The sequence below is a fragment of the Sceloporus occidentalis genome, unplaced genomic scaffold (genome assembly GCF_023333645.1).
Source record: "Sceloporus occidentalis isolate IW3139 unplaced genomic scaffold, rSceOcc1.0.p SCAF_49, whole genome shotgun sequence".
Taxonomy (NCBI): Eukaryota; Metazoa; Chordata; class Lepidosauria; order Squamata; family Phrynosomatidae; genus Sceloporus; species Sceloporus occidentalis.
The window spans coordinates 4,846,212-4,865,609 of NW_028317029.1; the positions used below are offsets into that span (position 1 = coordinate 4,846,212).

At 38.8% G+C, this 19,398-nt stretch overlaps 1 protein-coding gene across 10 annotated transcripts in view; it reads left to right on the plus strand.

Moving 5' to 3' along the window:
• Window positions 1-323: 323 nt before the first annotated feature.
• LOC149288941 (intraflagellar transport protein 88 homolog) overlaps window positions 324-19,398 on the plus strand; it is a 29,227-nt gene continuing 10,152 nt past the window's right edge. For 2 of the 10 annotated variants that reach the window (XM_089491128.1, XM_089491134.1), the window contains exons 1-21: window positions 324-413; window positions 774-836; window positions 1,366-1,422; window positions 2,649-2,702; window positions 3,242-3,305; window positions 3,387-3,456; window positions 3,589-3,679; window positions 3,910-4,014; window positions 4,422-4,524; window positions 6,981-7,095; window positions 7,503-7,546; window positions 7,649-7,734; window positions 9,169-9,239; window positions 10,051-10,137; window positions 12,098-12,197; window positions 13,239-13,325; window positions 13,695-13,881; window positions 14,675-14,783; window positions 15,492-15,642; window positions 17,414-17,529; window positions 19,149-19,201. In XM_089491128.1, the coding sequence (XP_089347254.1) occupies window positions 324-413; window positions 774-836; window positions 1,366-1,422; window positions 2,649-2,702; window positions 3,242-3,305; window positions 3,387-3,456; window positions 3,589-3,679; window positions 3,910-4,014; window positions 4,422-4,524; window positions 6,981-7,095; window positions 7,503-7,546; window positions 7,649-7,734; window positions 9,169-9,239; window positions 10,051-10,137; window positions 12,098-12,197; window positions 13,239-13,325; window positions 13,695-13,881; window positions 14,675-14,783; window positions 15,492-15,642; window positions 17,414-17,529; window positions 19,149-19,201 (1,903 nt within the window). Of the gene's footprint in view, window positions 414-773; window positions 837-1,365; window positions 1,423-2,648; window positions 2,703-3,241; window positions 3,306-3,386; window positions 3,457-3,588; window positions 3,680-3,909; window positions 4,015-4,421; window positions 4,525-6,980; window positions 7,096-7,502; window positions 7,735-9,168; window positions 9,240-10,050; window positions 10,138-12,097; window positions 12,198-13,238; window positions 13,326-13,694; window positions 13,882-14,674; window positions 14,784-15,491; window positions 15,643-17,413; window positions 17,530-19,148; window positions 19,202-19,398 lie in introns of all 10 variants that reach the window. The other 8 variants (XM_089491124.1, XM_089491129.1, XM_089491127.1 and 5 more) reach the window with 5 other exon arrangements.

Sequence of the window (19,398 nt, forward strand, 5' to 3'; positions counted from 1 at the left end):
ATTAATTTATGTAGAAAATTAAAGATTGTGCTTTACTTATACTTTCTATAAATACATCGTTATAAACGTTTCAGTTTGGTTGTGGCCAGCACGGTCTGTATTTCCCCATCCAGCTATTCTAATAAATGACATCATTTCCCATGTTTATTTCTGTTATACCTTGGCAGGTGTGTCCGGCGATCTTAATGTTTAGCGGTTAAGACGGTTCTCCAATATTATCTGCAAAATCACTTATTTTTGAATCGCCTACATTTACACCTTTTACTTTTTGTTTTGGGTTTTTTTGTTTCTGTTTACTAGGCTAGCGCTTCGTCATGGCTCCTATGATGCAGCATGTCCATCTGGTGCCAGAGGAGGATGAAGAGGATCTGTATTCGGGTTACAATGATTACCACCCTACATATAACACGGAGGTAATGACAACAGTGAATGCATACTTTCTGTAATATATACACTATTGTTTTTGAAAGAAAAGCAAACTTTGTCCATTAAAATACATTATATAGCATGTTAAGCAACTAAGCTGTAGCAAAGCTGTCAATTTATTCTTTCATCTGCGTGATTGCATACACAAATACAATAAGAAACTTATATGGCAACAGCCTATCAGTGATTGCTTTAGTTTCACATGATGCGTTCCTGGAAAAAAATAAAAATATTTATGGATGATGGCCCTCTGCTGGGATGATGGCCCTCTGCTGGGATGATGGCCCTCTGCTGGGATGATGGCCCTCTGCTGGGATGATGACCCTCTGTGCTCTGTCTTGTTCTAGGATTTAGAGAATGACGAGGCTTTTCAGCATGCTCTGAGAACAAGCCATGGACGGAGGCCCCCGGTATGTACATCCCAGATGTTCTCGTTTACAAACATACCAGCCAAGTCAAACTCCAGAACAAAACTAGATGAATTTTGGTGTATTAAAGCCATTAAGCTATGTTTTCATAACAAATATTTGTATCATCTTTTATGTTCAAAATGGTTAGATATGCACCTTCAGAAATAGCAATTGCATATGCTCACAAGTTATTTGATCCAAAAAGGCTACCGGTGGTTACACATTGTGCTCTTCCTAACAACACACACACACACACACACACACACACACACACTTCTCCTCCAAGCTCTCCTTCTAACTCCTGCTTTAGCAAATAAACCCCAGTGTCACCTCTCTCTCTCATGCTGTTCTCAATATCAGCAGCACCAAAAGCATTTATGTGTCAAGTCGCGTGTGTGTACAGCATATTGTACAATGGCACATTGTGTTCTCTAATCCAAGTGAAAGTTTAAAAGGTTAAGGATCTGTGACAATAATGCATGAGTTGGGTCTAAACATCCATTGTGTGTAATGTATTTATTTATTGAAGATTACAGCAAAAGTCCCGGGAACAGCAGCTCCACGTTCATTGGGGACTGGATTTGGTGTAAGTATGTGAGGTTTTTTGTGTGTGAATGTTTGGCCATGTTAGGTTTGCACACCTTCTTCAGGTGCTATTTTTTTTTTTAGATCCAGTTGTTTTGTTTTGGTTTTTGAAGCTCATACCAGCACTGAATTATCCAAAAATGTGGGAAAACCGAAGCGACCTGTCATTCTTTTTTGCGTTAATATAAATGGGGGGGTAAAAATGCGTGCCCTCGCTTTCTTGTTCTCTTCAGATGCAGAGGACCGGCATGGAGCACGGTAGGAACTTGGGCAGCCCTACCATGTAATCATATTTTTCCCCGTTACAGTTCCCTTTAGCAGTATGTATACTTGCGACAGGTTCCCTGTCGGGAGGGCTGTGTGCTCCTATGTTTCTTGGCATACAGGATCTATTCAATCATTTAAAGCATGTTTGTGGACATTTTCCATAATATACAACTAGATATAAATAGGAGAGACATCTAATATGTTTAATAATTACAAATGATTAGTACATTTAGAACCCTTGATGTACTGAATTAATGTAATTTCATGTGACGTGTCTTTAAAAGCTGTTTCTACCATAAATTCATCCGTAGTCCCTACTGTACTTCACATTTAGATATCTGTGGCCCTGGCCAAGCTCCAAAGATGTCTTTAATAGCCAAATGGGCTTAATAGATTCAGAAAAATCTTTTGGTTCATTTGTTTGCGGGCAACGAATTAAGTTCCCTGCCCATTCAGTTCTAACAAGAGTCAGGGGCGTTTTTAATTCGGGAACGAAATTCATTGCCTGGTGCCCACAGTCACTCACACTCTTGTTTATCATTTGCTCTCACGCGCTATAAATAAATACACCCTTCCTTCTCTACCGACCCCTTCCGTACCTTATTTTTCTTTATCTTCTATTCTCTTTTATATTCTATCTTCGTCCACATCTCTGCGGAAGTGGTCGGCAGAGAGGGTATGGAAACATTTTAGAGAGTGTGAGAGAATGAAGGAGAGTGCGCGAGAGAGTGTGAGTGAATGTAGGCCCGTTAAAGTCAGATGAAAATTCCGAGCTTTTTGCCTCACTATGTGAGTGGTTGCTTTCATGGCATCGTATGAATCGCCACATTTTCCAAAGTTCATTAAATTTGCAATCCATATGAATCTGAATATTGTCTATTATCACGCAACGGCACGCAGGCTTGTTTACCCTGCAGAAAAATAATTTAAACAAATACATTTTTCATTCAACTATTTTAGGCCAGGGGAACCCTTTTCTCATCAATAGGAAGACCCGTGACTGGAGCTGTGCAGGTATAATAACTGCAAATTTTTATAGCACTAAATCACACACAGATTGCATAAAAATATAAGTGTAAGAGACTCTGCATTTTTTTTTTAATGCCTGATGATAATTACAGACGTTGGATGTCTTGGCATTACACTTAAACGCTTAGATTTTTGCATGTGAGGATAACCTTAACCCGTAGAGCGTTTGTTCCTATCAGTCAATATGATGCAATTATTGGGGAACTCAAGACGTTTTGGACATACAACGGTCTGTGTGCGCACATGTGTAACCGTACATAACATTGTGATATATGTATTAGAAAAGATATTATACATTTATTTATAAAGAATGTGCAGTTCTTTCACACCATTCATGTATAGTGTTCTTAGCCAACCGCAAGTACGCTTTTTAAGTTGAGACCTACCTTTCGGCTACACCTGATCTAATGAACGTATAAGGTATAATCACACAAATGTAAACGTGCAAAAGTTCTTGTAATATATTTTTATTATTTTAAATAACATTTCATTTTCTTTCACCTTCCTTCTATATCCATGTCAAGGATGGAGCTGCTCGACCTATGACTGCAGTGCGTGCAGCCGGCTTCACCAAGACTGCTCTCAGAGGTAAAGCATTACCTCGTTAGTAAATACCGTAATAATGATAATACAGAATTGCCCATTAAACACCCACTTCTTTATTTTCAGGCGCTTCGTTTGATCCCCTTGGCCAATCCCGAGGGCCTGCTCCTCCTTTGGAAGCTAAAAGTGAAGACAGGTAAGTAAAAGCCATGAAACCTGCCATCTCCTTAAACCAAAGAAGTTCTGTGACTACAACATGCAGATATTCTCGGTAAAAAAACAGAGCCCGCAAACTCATTTCCTGACGTCCTCAACAATTCGTTTTTAGTCCTGAAGAAAAGATAAAGCAACTGGAAAAGAAAGTTAATGAACTTATTGAAGAAAGCTGTATTGCCAGTAGCAATGGAGATTTAAAACTGGTGAGATGTTTTTTGTTTTTATATCTGTTTTATTAACGGTTTCTCTTTATTCACTCATCGCACCGTGTAAAGGTTTTTAATACTATTTTTCCACACATGGCTTATACTGTGTAAAGCCAGTTGAATGCTATGTTTTTCTTTTCTGCACATTGCAATGTACTTTTGCAGAGTTCTCATCATATTAAGTGTATTAGCATCTTATGGACAATGTACATGATTTCTGTTCTTAGGCTTTAGAGAAAGCAAAAGAAGCTGGAAGGAAGGAGAGGGTCTTGGTAAGGCAGAGGGAGCAGATCTTGTCTCCAGAAAACGTTAACCTCGACCTAACTTACTCGGTAAGGGCACATACCTTCTGCTCATTGGCAGTCTTTGTGAATAAGAATATCTGATATGTAAGATAATATGTAATGTTTAGTTCATTCATATCCAAGGGCTTTGGACGCACTTGTGTCAATTGACGCATGCATATTAAAGTTCATAGTCAATGGTGGGGGTATATGAGACAATGGGTTGTCCTTTTAATTACCAGCTCTCAAATCCAAATCTGCAAATATATACATTGAATAAACATGGTGTTTTAGTACTTTTGACCAAAGCGCATAAGCTCACTTGAAATAAGAGGTCTTAACTGAAGGTGCTGTTTAGCTATCTCAAAGTGGCCTGGCTTTCATTTACCCAGGGTGGCTATTTGTTCTTATTGAATCTTACCATTATTTAAAGGAAATTATCATTTATTTTATAGGTATTGCTTAACCTGGCCAGCCAGTACACAGCAAATGAGATGTATGCCGAGGCGCTCAATACCTACCAAGTGATAGTGAAGAACAAAATGTTTAGCCATGCAGGTATGTGCATTTTCAGATGCATTTATTGATTTCAGGACATAGAGTAACATGACATAATAGAGTTCCTAGCCTAATGTCATTGTGTGAGTGTTCCACCACCAAAGTGGCACTGTCACAAAATTCACAAAGGGAGAGTTGGCCGGAGGGTTGTGGTTTCACCTCTCCCTTCACTATTCATTATGATGGGCTAACATTAGCACGTTACTCCAACTAGAAGGGCTGGACTGGCCCTATTGAGTTTAATAGGAGAGAAAGGGGGAAAAACATCTTAAGAGGTCATTTATGTTAAGAGACAATAATAACTACAGAGGTGAAGTTTGCCATCATTTTTCATGTGTTGTCCACCTTTCATTAGATAAAAGACGGTTGTAAAATCTTAGATATAAAATAACACGCTTGTAAGGAAGCTTTTATGCTCACACTTTTTATCTCCTGATTGATAACATGTTCTGTGTACATAGCATACAAACTTACCGTTCATCAGCTGAAGGTTAGACTCAGAATATAGCATCGAAGCCACAAGCTGCTGATGCACAGGGATATTTTCCAAGTCAGGAATAAATAGCGTTTTTTATTTAGCGTGAAAGTTCTGGGTCTCCGAAACCTCAAGAATTTGTACCATGCTCAAAGTACAAGGAAGGTTTGTGTTTCATTGGCTTCGCGTGTAAACGCCTAATTTATTTCTCAAAACAGATATTCGTGGGTGTAGGTCTAGTTTTTTTTGTGTTTTTTTTTTTTAGATTTCACATATAATTTAAATATTTTATATAATGAAAAATACTTTTTAAAGTCTAAAAAAAAAAAACACTGAAACCTGAATATATTATATATGATATACTTTTTTTTAATAGAAACTATATTGTTCATAAACACATATTTTCTGGATATTTACTTACAGAATTATGTATGCTTTAATTGACAGGTTGAAATGTAAACTGTGATATAGTGTGTGTGTATATATGTATATAATATGCATAAATATGCCATGTAATTAATACACAGTAGGTACAGGAGAGTGGCAACAACTGGGTGTGATTAGAGATGCAAATTCTCTTCACTTGTTACTATTTTAAGAGAGTTTGCCTCTCTAGGATTTCCAAAGCGTATGTGTTGATGTTGCCAGTATGCACTTCATGGCAAATTAACGGGTTATAATACCCTCCATGGGAGAGCTGACACCCTGCAGCCCAGTGGCCTAGCAATTAGCGTCCTAACGTGGTGGGCTGAATGCTTGCGCAGTCTATATAATCTCAAAAGAGATTATATAGAAAGTCCACAGAAAGGATACAGTCAGGGTGTAAATTGCTTAAGCCTCCAGGCACCCAGTAGCACACAAATAAAGCTTCATGTAGTGGTCCAAAATCAATTCAAAGCAATTGCCCCCCCCCCCTGCCTCCATTGCCAGCCCTCATTTACAGCACATCTTCCACGTTTAATTTTATGATACTGTGCATTAAACAGTTTGGTGTTTAAGACTTCCAGGTAAAGGCACATATGCAATGCGTGATTGAGGATACCTGTCATATACCTCATGCTTAATGGTGCTATAGAATGCTGTATCTAAACAATAATGGTATATTTGGAATTCGCCTTAGACATGCTCCCATGGTGTATACATATTATTAAAATGTAAAGATTAGATTAGGAAACGGGACCAAATATTGATTAGGTGATACCAAATGTATAATATTCTGCAACAATTAGCAAATTTATAGGTAAATCTGTAAAATACTTGCACTGATTGAGAGACCGAGCCGTGTGTAGTTCTATTAGTTAAGTTAAGCTAAAGCTACGATAGTGACGGTTTCCATTTAACGTACATGTTTTGAAGCGTGGATAGAGGCTATTACTTCGGACCCCTGTCCATAAGGTCATTGCTTGATGTAGGGCATACGCTTTGCTTAAGTGACTTGCTTACAAGTCTGACATGCCACAGTATGTTTGGTACACTTCTTCTTCCATGCTTCTTCCAGCCTATCTTGATAGAATTATAGATTCTTAATAAGGGAGTAGGTCTGTTTTCAGAATCATCAATCTCATTAAACCTAAAGACCCCATCAACCATAACTGCCCCTAAATTAACCCTAAAGGCCCCATTAACCATAACTGCCCCTAAGGGTGTGTGTATTGAAGAAGGAAAGAAGGGGGGGTAAGAAGCAGCCCAAATATTATTTTTTTTAATCTTACTATTAGATGAATTGCTTAGCCATGTGGATGCTATAATAAGACAGAAAGGGGCGGGGCCGATTGTCCGTGTGACTGCAGGGAGTTACTGGGAAGTACTGTAGTAGCTGCAATCTACAACCGCTGTATAAGACGCACCCAGTTTTTAGACCCCAAATATTTGGAAAAAAGGTGCTTCTTATACATGGGGAAATACGGTACATTTTAAATTCATAGTAGCTTAAATTATTTTGCTTATATTATAACTTTTTTTTCCCCTTATCTCTCAAAAGGGCGCCTAAAAGTTAACATGGCAAACATCTACTTGAAACAAAAGAACTACTCCAAGGCTATTAAGTTTTACCGTATGGCTCTTGATCAGATCTCCGGGGCCCACAGAGAGATGAGGTGAGCTGCGGGCTAAATATCGACATACCTAAGAGCTTCCCGGAGTTGGCTACCCAGCACCCCCTTCTTCTGGGGGTCTGCGTTTGTTTTTGGGCAGGGTTAGTAATGCATGGGGACGTTCTAGGCTTAGTTAGACTTTGGGGAATGGGAAGTAGCCAGGAGACCGGCCTGGACTGGCCCTTGGCAAACTGGAGCCTTACAGGTACCTGTATTGCATGTAATGCCGATAAACTCATCCGAGAAACCTCTCATGGTGTGTAGTGATGGCGCTTCTCTTTTGTTTATAAAACTATTCATTGGTATTGTTCCCTGCGCCTAGTTTTTATACAAGGGGTCAATCATTCGGCTCTAAATAAACCGTAAACAAAGCTTTGACATTTAAATGCCTTCTGTGTGTTTGTTCTCAGAATCAAGATCATGCAGAATATCGGAGTGGCGTTTGTAATGACCGGTCAATACGCAGATGCCATTAACTCATTCGAACACATTATGGGCGAATCCCCCAATCTGAAGGCCGGCTTCAATTTGATCCTGTGCTATTTTTCTGTCGGAGACAGAGACAAAATGAAAAAAGCTTTCCAAAAGCTAATTGCCGTACCTTTAGGGATTGATGAGGAGGACAAGTATATTGCTCCAAGCGTAAGTAGAAAATAAGATGCATAGGTTTTTTTTTTTTACATAAAAAGTGCTGTTCCTTGACATGACTAAATAGAACACTTTTAGTACAAAAAAAAATATACCAACATAAACATCATCGCTCTGTCCAGAAATCCTCATTTTGTCATATTTGATCAGGGCTTGACAAATTTGTTGTGAATCTAGGCGCCAGCTAAAAAAGTTATGAGCCAGGATTTTTTTTTTTAAACTAACAGTTGGTCAGGAGTGATCTGATCATCATCAGCCCGCTTACTAAACTCACAGCATTTGACCTGGAAGCACCCTGGACTTTCAGGTCAGTGCTGTTTTTAAAAAAAAATAAAAATATATTTTAATTTTTTTTTAACTCTTTCAATGCTGATGTTCCATTGGAGCACAGCATTGCCTGATATTTAGTCCCCACAAGCTTGTGGGGACAAATGTTAACCCCTGCAATGCTACAAATGTGTCATACATAATTGTGGAATTGAAGGGGTTAACGCTGCACTCTCGCTCTCAGGGAGCGATCAGGCAGCAGGGGGGTGTTGGGGCTGCTCTCCACACTCATGGGGAGACCAAAGAACCCTCTCCCCTGTCCCTGAAGCTGCCTCTGGCAGCTGGGACGCAATTGCTGGTCTACAGACCAGCCATTGGAGGGGGGAGTCTCTTTGATGACTGCTGTAGGCTTCCATGCCTACAGGAGTATTCAAAGGGCTTGTGGGGGCTCGTTTTTGCTGTTGCTGGTCTGCCTGGGCTTCCAGGCAGACCACCAGCAGCAGAGCCCCATACAAAACGGGAATTAACCCCTAAATGCCGCGATCGCGGCATTGAAGGGGTTAACGCTGCACTGTCGCTCTCATGGAGCGATCAGGCAGCAGGGGGATGTTGGGTCAGGTCCCCACACTTGTGTGGGGACCCCATCAACACATCACCCCCTTCCCTGAAGCTGCCTGTGGCAGCTGAAAACACGATTGCTGGTTTTCCTGCAATCGCGTTTTCAGCCTACAGGATCACTCCGTGGGAGTGATCTCAGGCTCGGGGGCGGGCTCGGAGTGGCTGTGCTGGTCTGCCCAGACTCCTGGGCAGACAGCAGCAGCAGCGCCCCCGCGTTGTGACGCGGGCGCCATTTTTTGTGGATGTAACAGGCTGACAAACACCTAGGCGCCAGGACAAAATTCTCTGTCGCCATGGCGACCTGGCGCCTGGGATTTGTCGAGCCCTGTATTAGATATCACTAAATGTCGTAATGTGACACAAGGACCGTGCACAAATGTCCATTGCCAGGCAATTTATGCTTCTGCATTTTCTTTACTCCATGAATTCCACTTCAGACGTCTTGGTGAATGTTTGTTTGATATTGCAATTTCATTATTTTGTAGACTGCAAAACCACATTGTTATTAATATTACTTCATTTATACATCTTATTTCTTTTCAGGATGATCCACATGCAAATCTGGTCATAGAAGCTATTAAAAATGACAGCCTCCATCAGCTGGAACGGGAAAGGTAATACAACATAATTTCTAATAAAATACATAAAACTTAATACGTTTTTGCTTCATTTCTTTCCAATAATCTGCAGACCTGGAAGCTGCCATTGTTGTCCATTTTATATCTCCCGGCTCAAACACCACACTGAGCCGATTCTTTATGGCAATGCTAATGAATTCCTGTTTGTCTAAAGTCCTTTCCTTAGTGTGTTTGAGTAATAGATAAAAACCCGAACACCTAACAAAATCATATAGCACCATCATATTCCACAGCACTGTACATAAAGATGATTGGTATGGGGTGCCAATAACTTCACCTTTTCCCATCTTCTCGTGACAATTTGAGAGTCCGTTTGTCTAATCTTAGGGATGACCTTGTTGGGTTAACAATCTTCCAGCCAGCACAATAATGAGTTATGAGACTATTAAAGGGAGGACTGGCAGTATGTAGTCTGTAGGACAAGTTTAGGTGTGTGTCCTTGAGCTGTGCATAAGTACCACCTCAGCCCTTGTCACAGAAGAAGCTGTCCAAGGTTGGCACTCCATAAGGCATATAATGGAGTTGATGAGTGCTTCTTACAACCAGGTGTATGGAGAACACGATGCATGTTTGCTGTATGCGTGGCCAAAAAGTCATAACATTTCAGCAAGAGGGAAGTGCAGTAAATGCACACTAAAAGGGAGAGGAGAAAAGAATAGGAATTTGGTACAAAGTTAATTACAAACGTGAAACAAGACTAGCGAGGTGTTACATCAGAATACAATCCAACAAAGATTTCTTAATTATATATTTTTGTCCATTATAATTTATTTGCACTTTTTTATAGGAAGGCATTAGCCGAAAAATACATCATGACCGCTGCAAAACTTATAGCACCCGCAATTGAAACCTCCTTTGCTGTTGGATATGACTGGTGAGAATGTCATGTATTGTCCGATATTAATTGATACAGATGGTAATCGGTTAGGCACACCATTGTAGAGTTTAATGCCACATAGTCCAAGGTTACAAACAGCAGGTAACACAAAAACACAGAATCTCATGGTAGATGAGAACCATTCAGACCATCTAATCTGCCAATATTCCTGACGTGAAGACTCAAACTTTAATCAGTCCTTGGTCCAGTCCTTAGATTGAGGATGGTGATGCATGTCTAATTTCCTCATTGTGTTATTATTAATTATTGATCTATATAGCACCATCTTATTCTGCAGTGCTTTACAATTGGATTATCATCTACAATTTCTGCTGGGAGGCTGCTCCAATTTTCCATCTGAGTAAAGAAAAACTTTCTTAAATTACACCGAAACATCTGACCCTCTAGATCAGGGGTGGGCAATTAATTTTCCCATGGGGCCACATGAGAAATTGGAATGGTTTTAGAGGGCCAGACCAACATACGAAGGCTCCATGCACATTGCCGTAATGGGGCCGTATTCCAGCCGCCCGATTTGCGGCCAGAATACGGCCGCCATTGAAAATGAATGGCGCTGTAATACGGCGCGGTGAGCAACCGGTGTTTCACCCCGTTTTACGGCGCGGCCCCCGTGTCTGCCAATGGAGAGGGGAGCGGTAAGGAGCACTCCCATCTCCTCTCCGCAGCAGCACGCCGTAGTTTCGCCTGGGTTACGGCCCGGGCGAAACTACAGCAGTGTGCATGAGCCCTTAACTTCATTCTACCAATACCTGTATACTGCATACATATACTATCCCTTCTTAAAAAAATGGTAAATGACGAGCGTGGAACGATTGTCCTGGCACTCCCCAAGGTCCGCAACGAGCATCCTGGCACTCAGAAGTTACAGTGGCATCACTTACTCAGCATCGGGAAGCAGTGAAACTACAAACTCCGAAGCCTTGTCCATTTTGTTAACTTATGTGCTGTTTAATAAAGTTATTCAAGCCTACGTCATTGGTAGAGGTGCTTGAATAAGTAAGGCCTGAATAACTATTAGCACAGCACAGAAGTGAACAAAATGAACAAGGCTTCGGAGTGCATAGTTTCGCTGCTTCCCGTTGCTGACACCGGACTCATTGGTGAGTCACCAGGACACTCTTTGCGGGCCGGTCCGAGCTATTCAGCGGGCCGGATGTGGCCCGCGGGCCGTGCTTTGCCCAGGTCTGCCCTAGATTATGGCCTCTTGGAAACCAATGGAGACGGGGTGGGTGTCTGCTTACAAGGGAAATGTCTGAGTAATCAGCAGTGGGGCGGCAGCTGCGGAAGTGAGTGCCAGGGGTAACCGGTACACCTCCCTAAGTAAGGCACATCAGGGCACAGGCTAGGCTAATAGCCTGCGAAATGTGAATAATTCCCTTTCCTTTCACTGTTACTGGATGAACACCATATATTCACTAAGCCTATTTAATTTATAGTATTAGAAGTTTTTTCTTCATTCATATACCTATAATTTCCCGTTAGCTCTGAGCCTGTTTTTGCCACAAGGGGGTGCTGGCATTCTGCTTCAATAACTAAACACGTGCAGGTTTTTCACATTTATTTTTGTAGTAAGTAAAATAAACCTACATTCATTAACCAGACACTAATTCAATATACTTAAGTTACTAATTAAAGCATATGTGTGTTTATGTTGAAGGCTGCCCATAGAATTCCAGCACAACAAGACAAGAATTTGACATGCAGTTTTAGGCAAAGTATGACGTAGACTAAATATTAGAGTGAAAAAATAATAATCTTGTAGTTTAAGGCTAGGTTATGAGAATATTTTAATATTAGGATGCCATACAGCTCCTGGTCTGGACACCGTTTTGAAGTCTTGAATATAACGCCTGAGGCATACTTTGCTTGTAATTTATGGCATTCTATTAATGTTGATCTGTTTGTTCTGATCTGCTATGATCTTCTTGTCTTACAGGTGTGTCGAAGTAGTCAAAGGATCGCAGTATGTAGAATTGGCAAATGACTTGGAAATAAACAAAGCAATTACCTACCTGAGGCAGAAGGACTTTAGCAAGGTAAAACCTAAGTTTTGTTTAAGTGATACTTAAAGGTGCCATCCCACCTACTTTCCTGAGTGTAACTCATTGGCCACCAAAAGATGTATTAGAAACACCACTCCTGTTACCATTAAACAACTAAACATTGCCCTGGTATAATACTTTACTCTTATACAGTTTTGCCTTCTTTATAATTATTGCTGGATACACTTAAGTGTTATATTATGGCAAAAACCAGCTCCTATAAAATTAATGTTTTTCCATGTGATTAAATCTTTAGACTGATCAACTACGGCTTATTTGCTTGGTGTACTAGAGTGTACAATAGTTTGTCTAGATGGAACTGCAGCTTTAAAATGCAAGGAATAGAACATGTGCTGCCCTAATGTCGTGCAATTTGAGTTCATTCTAATAATGCCACCTGTGTGGATTTCTTTAAACATCAGTAAGGTACAGACACTTTAATAGCCTTTCAATTAGATTAAAACATATAAGGGATACTCAACCTGTACTTTAAACATTCTTTTTAGGTTTGGCTGTCCCTTTCTGACTTGCAATCTCTTTCCTGCATGTGTCCTTTACATAGATAAAGCAATCCCAACATTGCCACCAAATGTAGTTAATTGGGTCCATAGTTTTATTGCGCAGAATGTCTTGACATGTTAGATGTAGATCTCGGTTCTGCAAACAGGCCAGGTTTTTACTTCCTATGGAGGTGCTTATAAAGGAGCCACTATGTCTGCAATCATTATCGCTCATTGCTTATGGTCTGCAATCAGCTGTATTAACTTCCAAAAGAGATTCTATTAAACATAACCTCGTTCTACAGAAACCATGTGCACTTCTTCATACAGTCTAATAAACACTTCTGCAAAGCACTATGGTCATTGTCACGTCTTCTTTTATATGGCCAGTGTTGCTGGAATTAGTATTTATATTTCACTTGTGACTTCACAAAATCATAATTGTTGATATATGACCATTCTATACAAACATCATCATGTATCCAGAAATGTAATTGCTTCAATTCAATTTGAATGTGCTTTTGCTCTTCTTCAGGCTGTAGAAACCTTGAAAATGTTTGAGAAAAAAGAGAGCAGAGTGAAAAGTGCCGCTGCGACCAACCTTTCATTCCTTTACTTCCTGGTACGTGGTAAAATGTCGTGCTTAAGGGTGTGCATGTATGCTGTCAAAATGCAAAGGGGAATTCAGGAACACCTAAAGGACAAATGTCCCCTGTTATCAACATTATATGGAAGAAAGGATACTTTGGGAGCACCTCCTATGATTTATTAACTTCACAACTAATTTGTAGTCTGTAATTGCAGTGTTTCCAAATTTATTGTTAAATGTAATTTCTGGTTACATCGATATGGAAGGTTGTGGCTTTTAATTTGTGGAAGCCTATATACACCTTATTTTCCAGAACCAAATTTTTTGTGTTTTGTGCTTTAGTCTGAAACCACGTTAAATGACTGTATTTTTCAACTGCCTCCCATCCTTTGCGTTATACAGGAGAATGATCACTCTCAGGCTGACGTCTATGCAGATTTAGCAGTATCTTCTGACAGATACAATCCGTCCGCTCTAACCAATAAAGGGAATGTTGTGTTTGTAACCGGAGACTATGAAAAAGCCACAGAATACTACAAGGAAGCTCTGAGAAATGACTCGTCCTGTACCGAGGCTCTCTATAACTTAGGTGAGTGAATGAACTTGGTGAACATGCTTTTTTAATCTACATTTATGGTTTGGCTTTTGGATAATCTCTTGAACAGGCTGGCAGTCCATTTCATGGAAGGATCAAGCAGCTCTTTCTCACAAAAAACTTGGTGAGGGATTCTGGGTGGCACAACAGTGGTTACTATACACTACCACCATGCGTCTTTTACCATTCAGTTACCTCTCTGTGTTTATGCAGAGGTTTAAGAGATAGGAAAAAAAATCACATTATTCAATGGAAATGAACAACTAAAATGAAAGGAGTAGCAGAAAATACATCAATACATATAATTTGAGAGATCATCTGCATGCCTAGGAGTTCTTCTTGTTTTGACCCCTGTATCCAGGACAGTTTAATCATTTTTGTGCAGGTAGTGTAGTAAAGGCTGTATGAGAATACCCTGTCTGCACTTTTGCATGTTCTTAACCCGGCCCCAGCAAAGCCACTTCACCAAAAGAGGGAGAGCTCCTGATACCTACCCTGAGAAGTTACCATGGTTATCGGAGAATTAAGTGCTGTATTTCGATCGTCGGCAAACCCGGAGTAACGGTTTATCGTGTTCGTCAAGTGATTGATATGTAATTGAATAATCCAGCAGGAAACTGGCACTCATTGAGTATTACATATTAAGAGGCTGCAGATGGCCTTTGTTTCCAAGCCCACGTTACAAGATTAGAAAACTGCTAATGGCGATACTCGAAGGTACATAAAATGATTTGGTCAAACAATGATGCATTATTACGTCTGTTCAACTAAAACTTTTTTCTTTTAGGTCTGACCTACAAGAAAGTAAACCGCCTGGAGGAGGCCTTGGACTGTTTTCTGAAGCTTCATGCAATTTTCAGGAACAGCGCCCAGGTTCTCAGTCAGATAGCAAGCTTGTATCCTTTTTCACTCATGGTATACATTGTTAACCAATATTTTGGATCCAACATAACTTGTAAACCCAGCAGACATCCGAGTTTTGTTAGCTCAACAAAAATAATTCAGTTAAACTCTGTTCTTAGCTCAAACGCGCTTACAATCGTAAGGGATAGTACCTTTACTGGGTTACTGAATTGCAAGTTTAGATTCAAAAGTTTTGAGACTATTTATGTCTTTTCTTCTGGCTTGTCAGCTACTTTTTACTACCCTTTGTTTACCCTCCGGACTCATCTTTACCCTGGCATGTGTTTCTAGGCACCCTGGCATTTAGAATGCGGTGATGCCAACCTCCTGGAGAACAATAGCACTAGTATTACTCTCAGCCTGACAACCTGTCCTTCTGTAAAGTCATAGACTTTAGTAGCTTTAGATGGTGTTACTAAGAGTCAGGGCTTTACCAAGTATTCAATGTAGCTTTATAACTTCTCGATCATTATTGAAGTAACTTGGTTATGTATTTATTAAGTAATGCTTTTTATTTGCACAGTTAAATTTATAAATACATTGCCAAAATCCCCATACATGTTGTTGTGTAGAACACTGTTATATAGAGGGACATTGGGACCCCAATCCCTTCTGATTTTCTCTTCAAAGAGGAACCCTTGGGAGATATGCAATATTATCGCTCACCATGATGCGTTAGTTCTTTAACTCGGCTTCTTTAGGTATGAAATGCTTGAAGATACAAGTCAGGCCATCGAGTGGCTCATGCAGCTTATCAGCGTCGCTCCTACTGACCCGCATGCACTGACCAAACTTGGGGAGCTCTATGATACCGAAGGAGACAAGTCTCTGGCGTTCCAATACTACTACGAGGTACAAATCACATCTTTAAAGCTGTTGTTTTTACATGAAGTGACTTTTACCCATAATTGATACAATATAGACATCAACATTTCAAAAGAACCATATTTTTTTATATGCTGTGTGTGTATATGTTTAATATTAAAATGTGTGTGTGTGTGTGTGTATATATATATATATATATATATATATATATATATATATATATATATATATATATATATATATATATATATATATATATATATATATATATAGACTTTAATAGGGGAGAATGTACAAAGAGGAAAACCATATAATAAAATATACTCAATTTGATCTTATGTAAGACTCACAAACAACACATCTGATAAAATCTTTAATCTTGGCTCTATAAAATACAAATGGACATCAATGGCACAGTATCCATATCCCAACACATGACGCAAATTGAAAGAGACTTGCAAAAAAAATGGTACATCAACAGATAAAGTGCAAAATGTTAAATCTAAAAGTTTTTATAGTAATTTTTTAAATCTCTCTCTCCTTATGGTCGGCACCTAATATTTTTCACCTTGAACATAAATACAGTGAGGTGAACAGAAACGCAGGTTCGCATTGATAATGGATTTCATTCTATTTTCTTTTTCCAACAAGCATCCTTTTATCTGCAGAGCTGGAAGTTACCACGGTGGACGGTCACATGATATTTTGGGTGGCTTTCCCACCACACTGAGCTGATTCTTTATGGCAATGCTAATGAAGTCCGTTCTTCCATAGGATTTCTGTTAGTCAGAATGTCAGGCTGGTTGATAGAGACGGAGCCAGCACAGTACTTTTAATACTAGTAATTATTTTTTATTGGTGGAAATTCCCATTTAAGCCCTAGAGAAGATTTTGAGAAGGGGAAAATGTATACAAAGCATCAGAGGTTTAACGAGGATCTGCGTTGCAAGTCAAAATGGATTATTTAAAAGAATTACAAAGGATGAAATAAAAGTATAAAGTGATGGGAAGAGGGAAATGTTAGATGCTAGAGGTGATTTCTTGCATTTTGAAGCAAACCAGTTTGTCAGGAAAATCCTTTATTTTAACTTAAAGTTGTCTGTTTTAAATATAAAGAAATTGAACTTTTTTGAGAAGATGATACCGCTTTTAGATAACTGACGTATAATCGATTTCAAGCTTTCTAGACCATCTATGTCTCTTCTTCAGGCATATTAAACATTTATGCATAGACTTGCTGACCTCTTTTAGAACATGACCATTTGATAACTGTCATTATGAAGCAGACTGTAATGTTCACATAATGTTAAACAACTTTGGACTTCGCAGGAAACTTTTGGAAAAAATATGTAATTGAAAAATGTTAATTTTATATTTTTTTTTTTTTTTTTTTTTTTCATGTTGATGAAAAAATATTTTGAATTAGTATTTAGGGCTGCCAGTTAGGATTTCTACAATTTTTAATAATTGCAATCCAAAAGTTTGTCTAAAGATTAACGAGTGTATGATCAGAACATGCAAAATATTATTGCTAAAACCCAGTAACGAAAATGCCATTCGCCAATCTTAGAAGTAGTCGTGTCCTCAGACCATCTGGCAGACACTGGCTTCATTCATATGTCATACGCTGCTCCCCGCCAGTGGTTTAACCAGTTCCGTGCTGAGTGACTGTGTAGCCCATGGTGAAGCGGCTGTATCACACACCCCTCCAGGGTTCAATATAACCTTAGAAAAATCTCCCTAAGTGTAAAACTGTTGCTTATTGTGAAAAAAAAATGTGTTTTGGCTTATTTTCCAGTCCTATCGCTACTTCCCTTCAAACATCGAGGTGATTGAGTGGCTCGGAGCTTATTACATTGACACCCAGTTTTGTGAAAAAGCCATTCAGTACTTTGAGAGAGCGGCACTTATTCAGTAAGTAGAGCGCCGTGTCCTGCTTTGATGCAGATATGATAATAAACATTCTGAAACACATGCTGAAACCTTTTAATGTTCCTAATTCCGCTAGATAAGGCGATGCAGGTTCCAAATGCAGTCTGTTTTATGATGAGCCAACGATTAAGTTGCACATAAGATTTTAATTTCAAAGTTTTATTATCTGGATGTGAACATGACTTACTCAGCCCCTGAACAAAAGCATCATTCATACCTAGACCTTCTTACACTGACTCATTATGATCATTTGCCTTGCAGACAAAATTAATAGTTATTAACATTGTGCATAAAATAGTGGCGCTTTTGCCAAGTTGTAGAATTACATTAAAATGTATGTTATATATATATATACATTTTTTATTATTATATATATATATATATATATATATATATATATATATATATATATATATATATATAATAATTTTTTTATTTTTTTTTAGGGGGGCGGGAGGCCGTTTGTAGTTTTAGAGAGAAACGTATAACCTGTCCTTAGCCGACAGTCATTTAAAGCAGCCCATAAACAGAGAGCTGCTTGTTATCCATTGAAGTCCTTGTGAATACTCCAGAGATTTGTATCAACAACGATAAATTCATGCAATTCCCCTATGGATATAGATAATGTTGCGCTTATTGAATAGCGAGCCTGGCCTGGGATATATCCGCTAGTCACGTAGATTAGTACCCCCGGGAAAACAAAGTCATTCTGTGTTCTGCATGTTTTTATGAAAGCAAAACTTATTTCAAATGGAACTTTCTGAGGGGCATTTTGCGCTTTCAAAATTTGTCTGTGTCAACAATTTAAAAGTTGGAAATCTACGTATGATAGTTATACGTATGAACTGTAAATAAGCAAAAAAAAAAAATGAAAACAAAAAGTTTTAATTTTAGGATAAAGTTTGATATATTTTAAACACTATGGCACTGATAAAGATGAGGATTAAGTATGTTTTGTAACTATCTGTACAGAGTGTGTATTTATTATTATTATTATTATTATTATAGTCATGTTTAGAATGAAGAAAACAAAAGGCATAAAAATGTCAATTTATATATTTAAACAAGTCACGAAAAAAGGCAAATGTAGTTATATAGGTTAACAATTTTTTTTTTGCTCCTTCATAAGCTGGCACATATTGTGGTTGTTTATTAGTGCGTATGAGTGGGGCTGACCTGTCTTGGTAGAAGTTTAGGAGAGACACAGGATTTTGTGGTTAAAAACATATGTATATAATTAAAAAATATTTTAAATATATCACACACCAGGGATCAGTTATCTGTATGAAAAAAAATGGTCAAGTGTTTATGCTTGGATAATTCTTTAAATAATGGAACCACATCAGGGGCAGAGCTGAGATTCATTGATGATGTAAGGAGAGTGCGGGGTGCTATGATACATGCCCATGTCCAATCCAGGGAAAAATCTAAATCTCTTTGAATAAAAAATAAATATAAAAGTAGGGATTTCCCTGAAAGCCCTGTGTGTGTACGGGTATCGCTTTCAGATATCTCGTTATCCTGAGGATAAAATTGTATCTATCCTATATTTACCTGTGTTGTAACCCATTACTACTATTCTTTTTACTGTGTATTTTTAGACCTACTCAAGTGAAATGGCAGCTGATGGTAGCGAGTTGTTACAGAAGAAGTGGTAAGAATACCCCTCGTCTTTCTTCTTCTCCTGATACATTTATACCATAAATTGCTATGGCCTTATCATCATGACACCCAATTTAGTGGCCGGTGAGGAAATAAGACACACTTTTTCAAACCTGCATCAGTATCACAGGGAAAACTTAAACTATAACAAGGTTCAAATATGACAGACCAGACTACCGTCTCCAATTA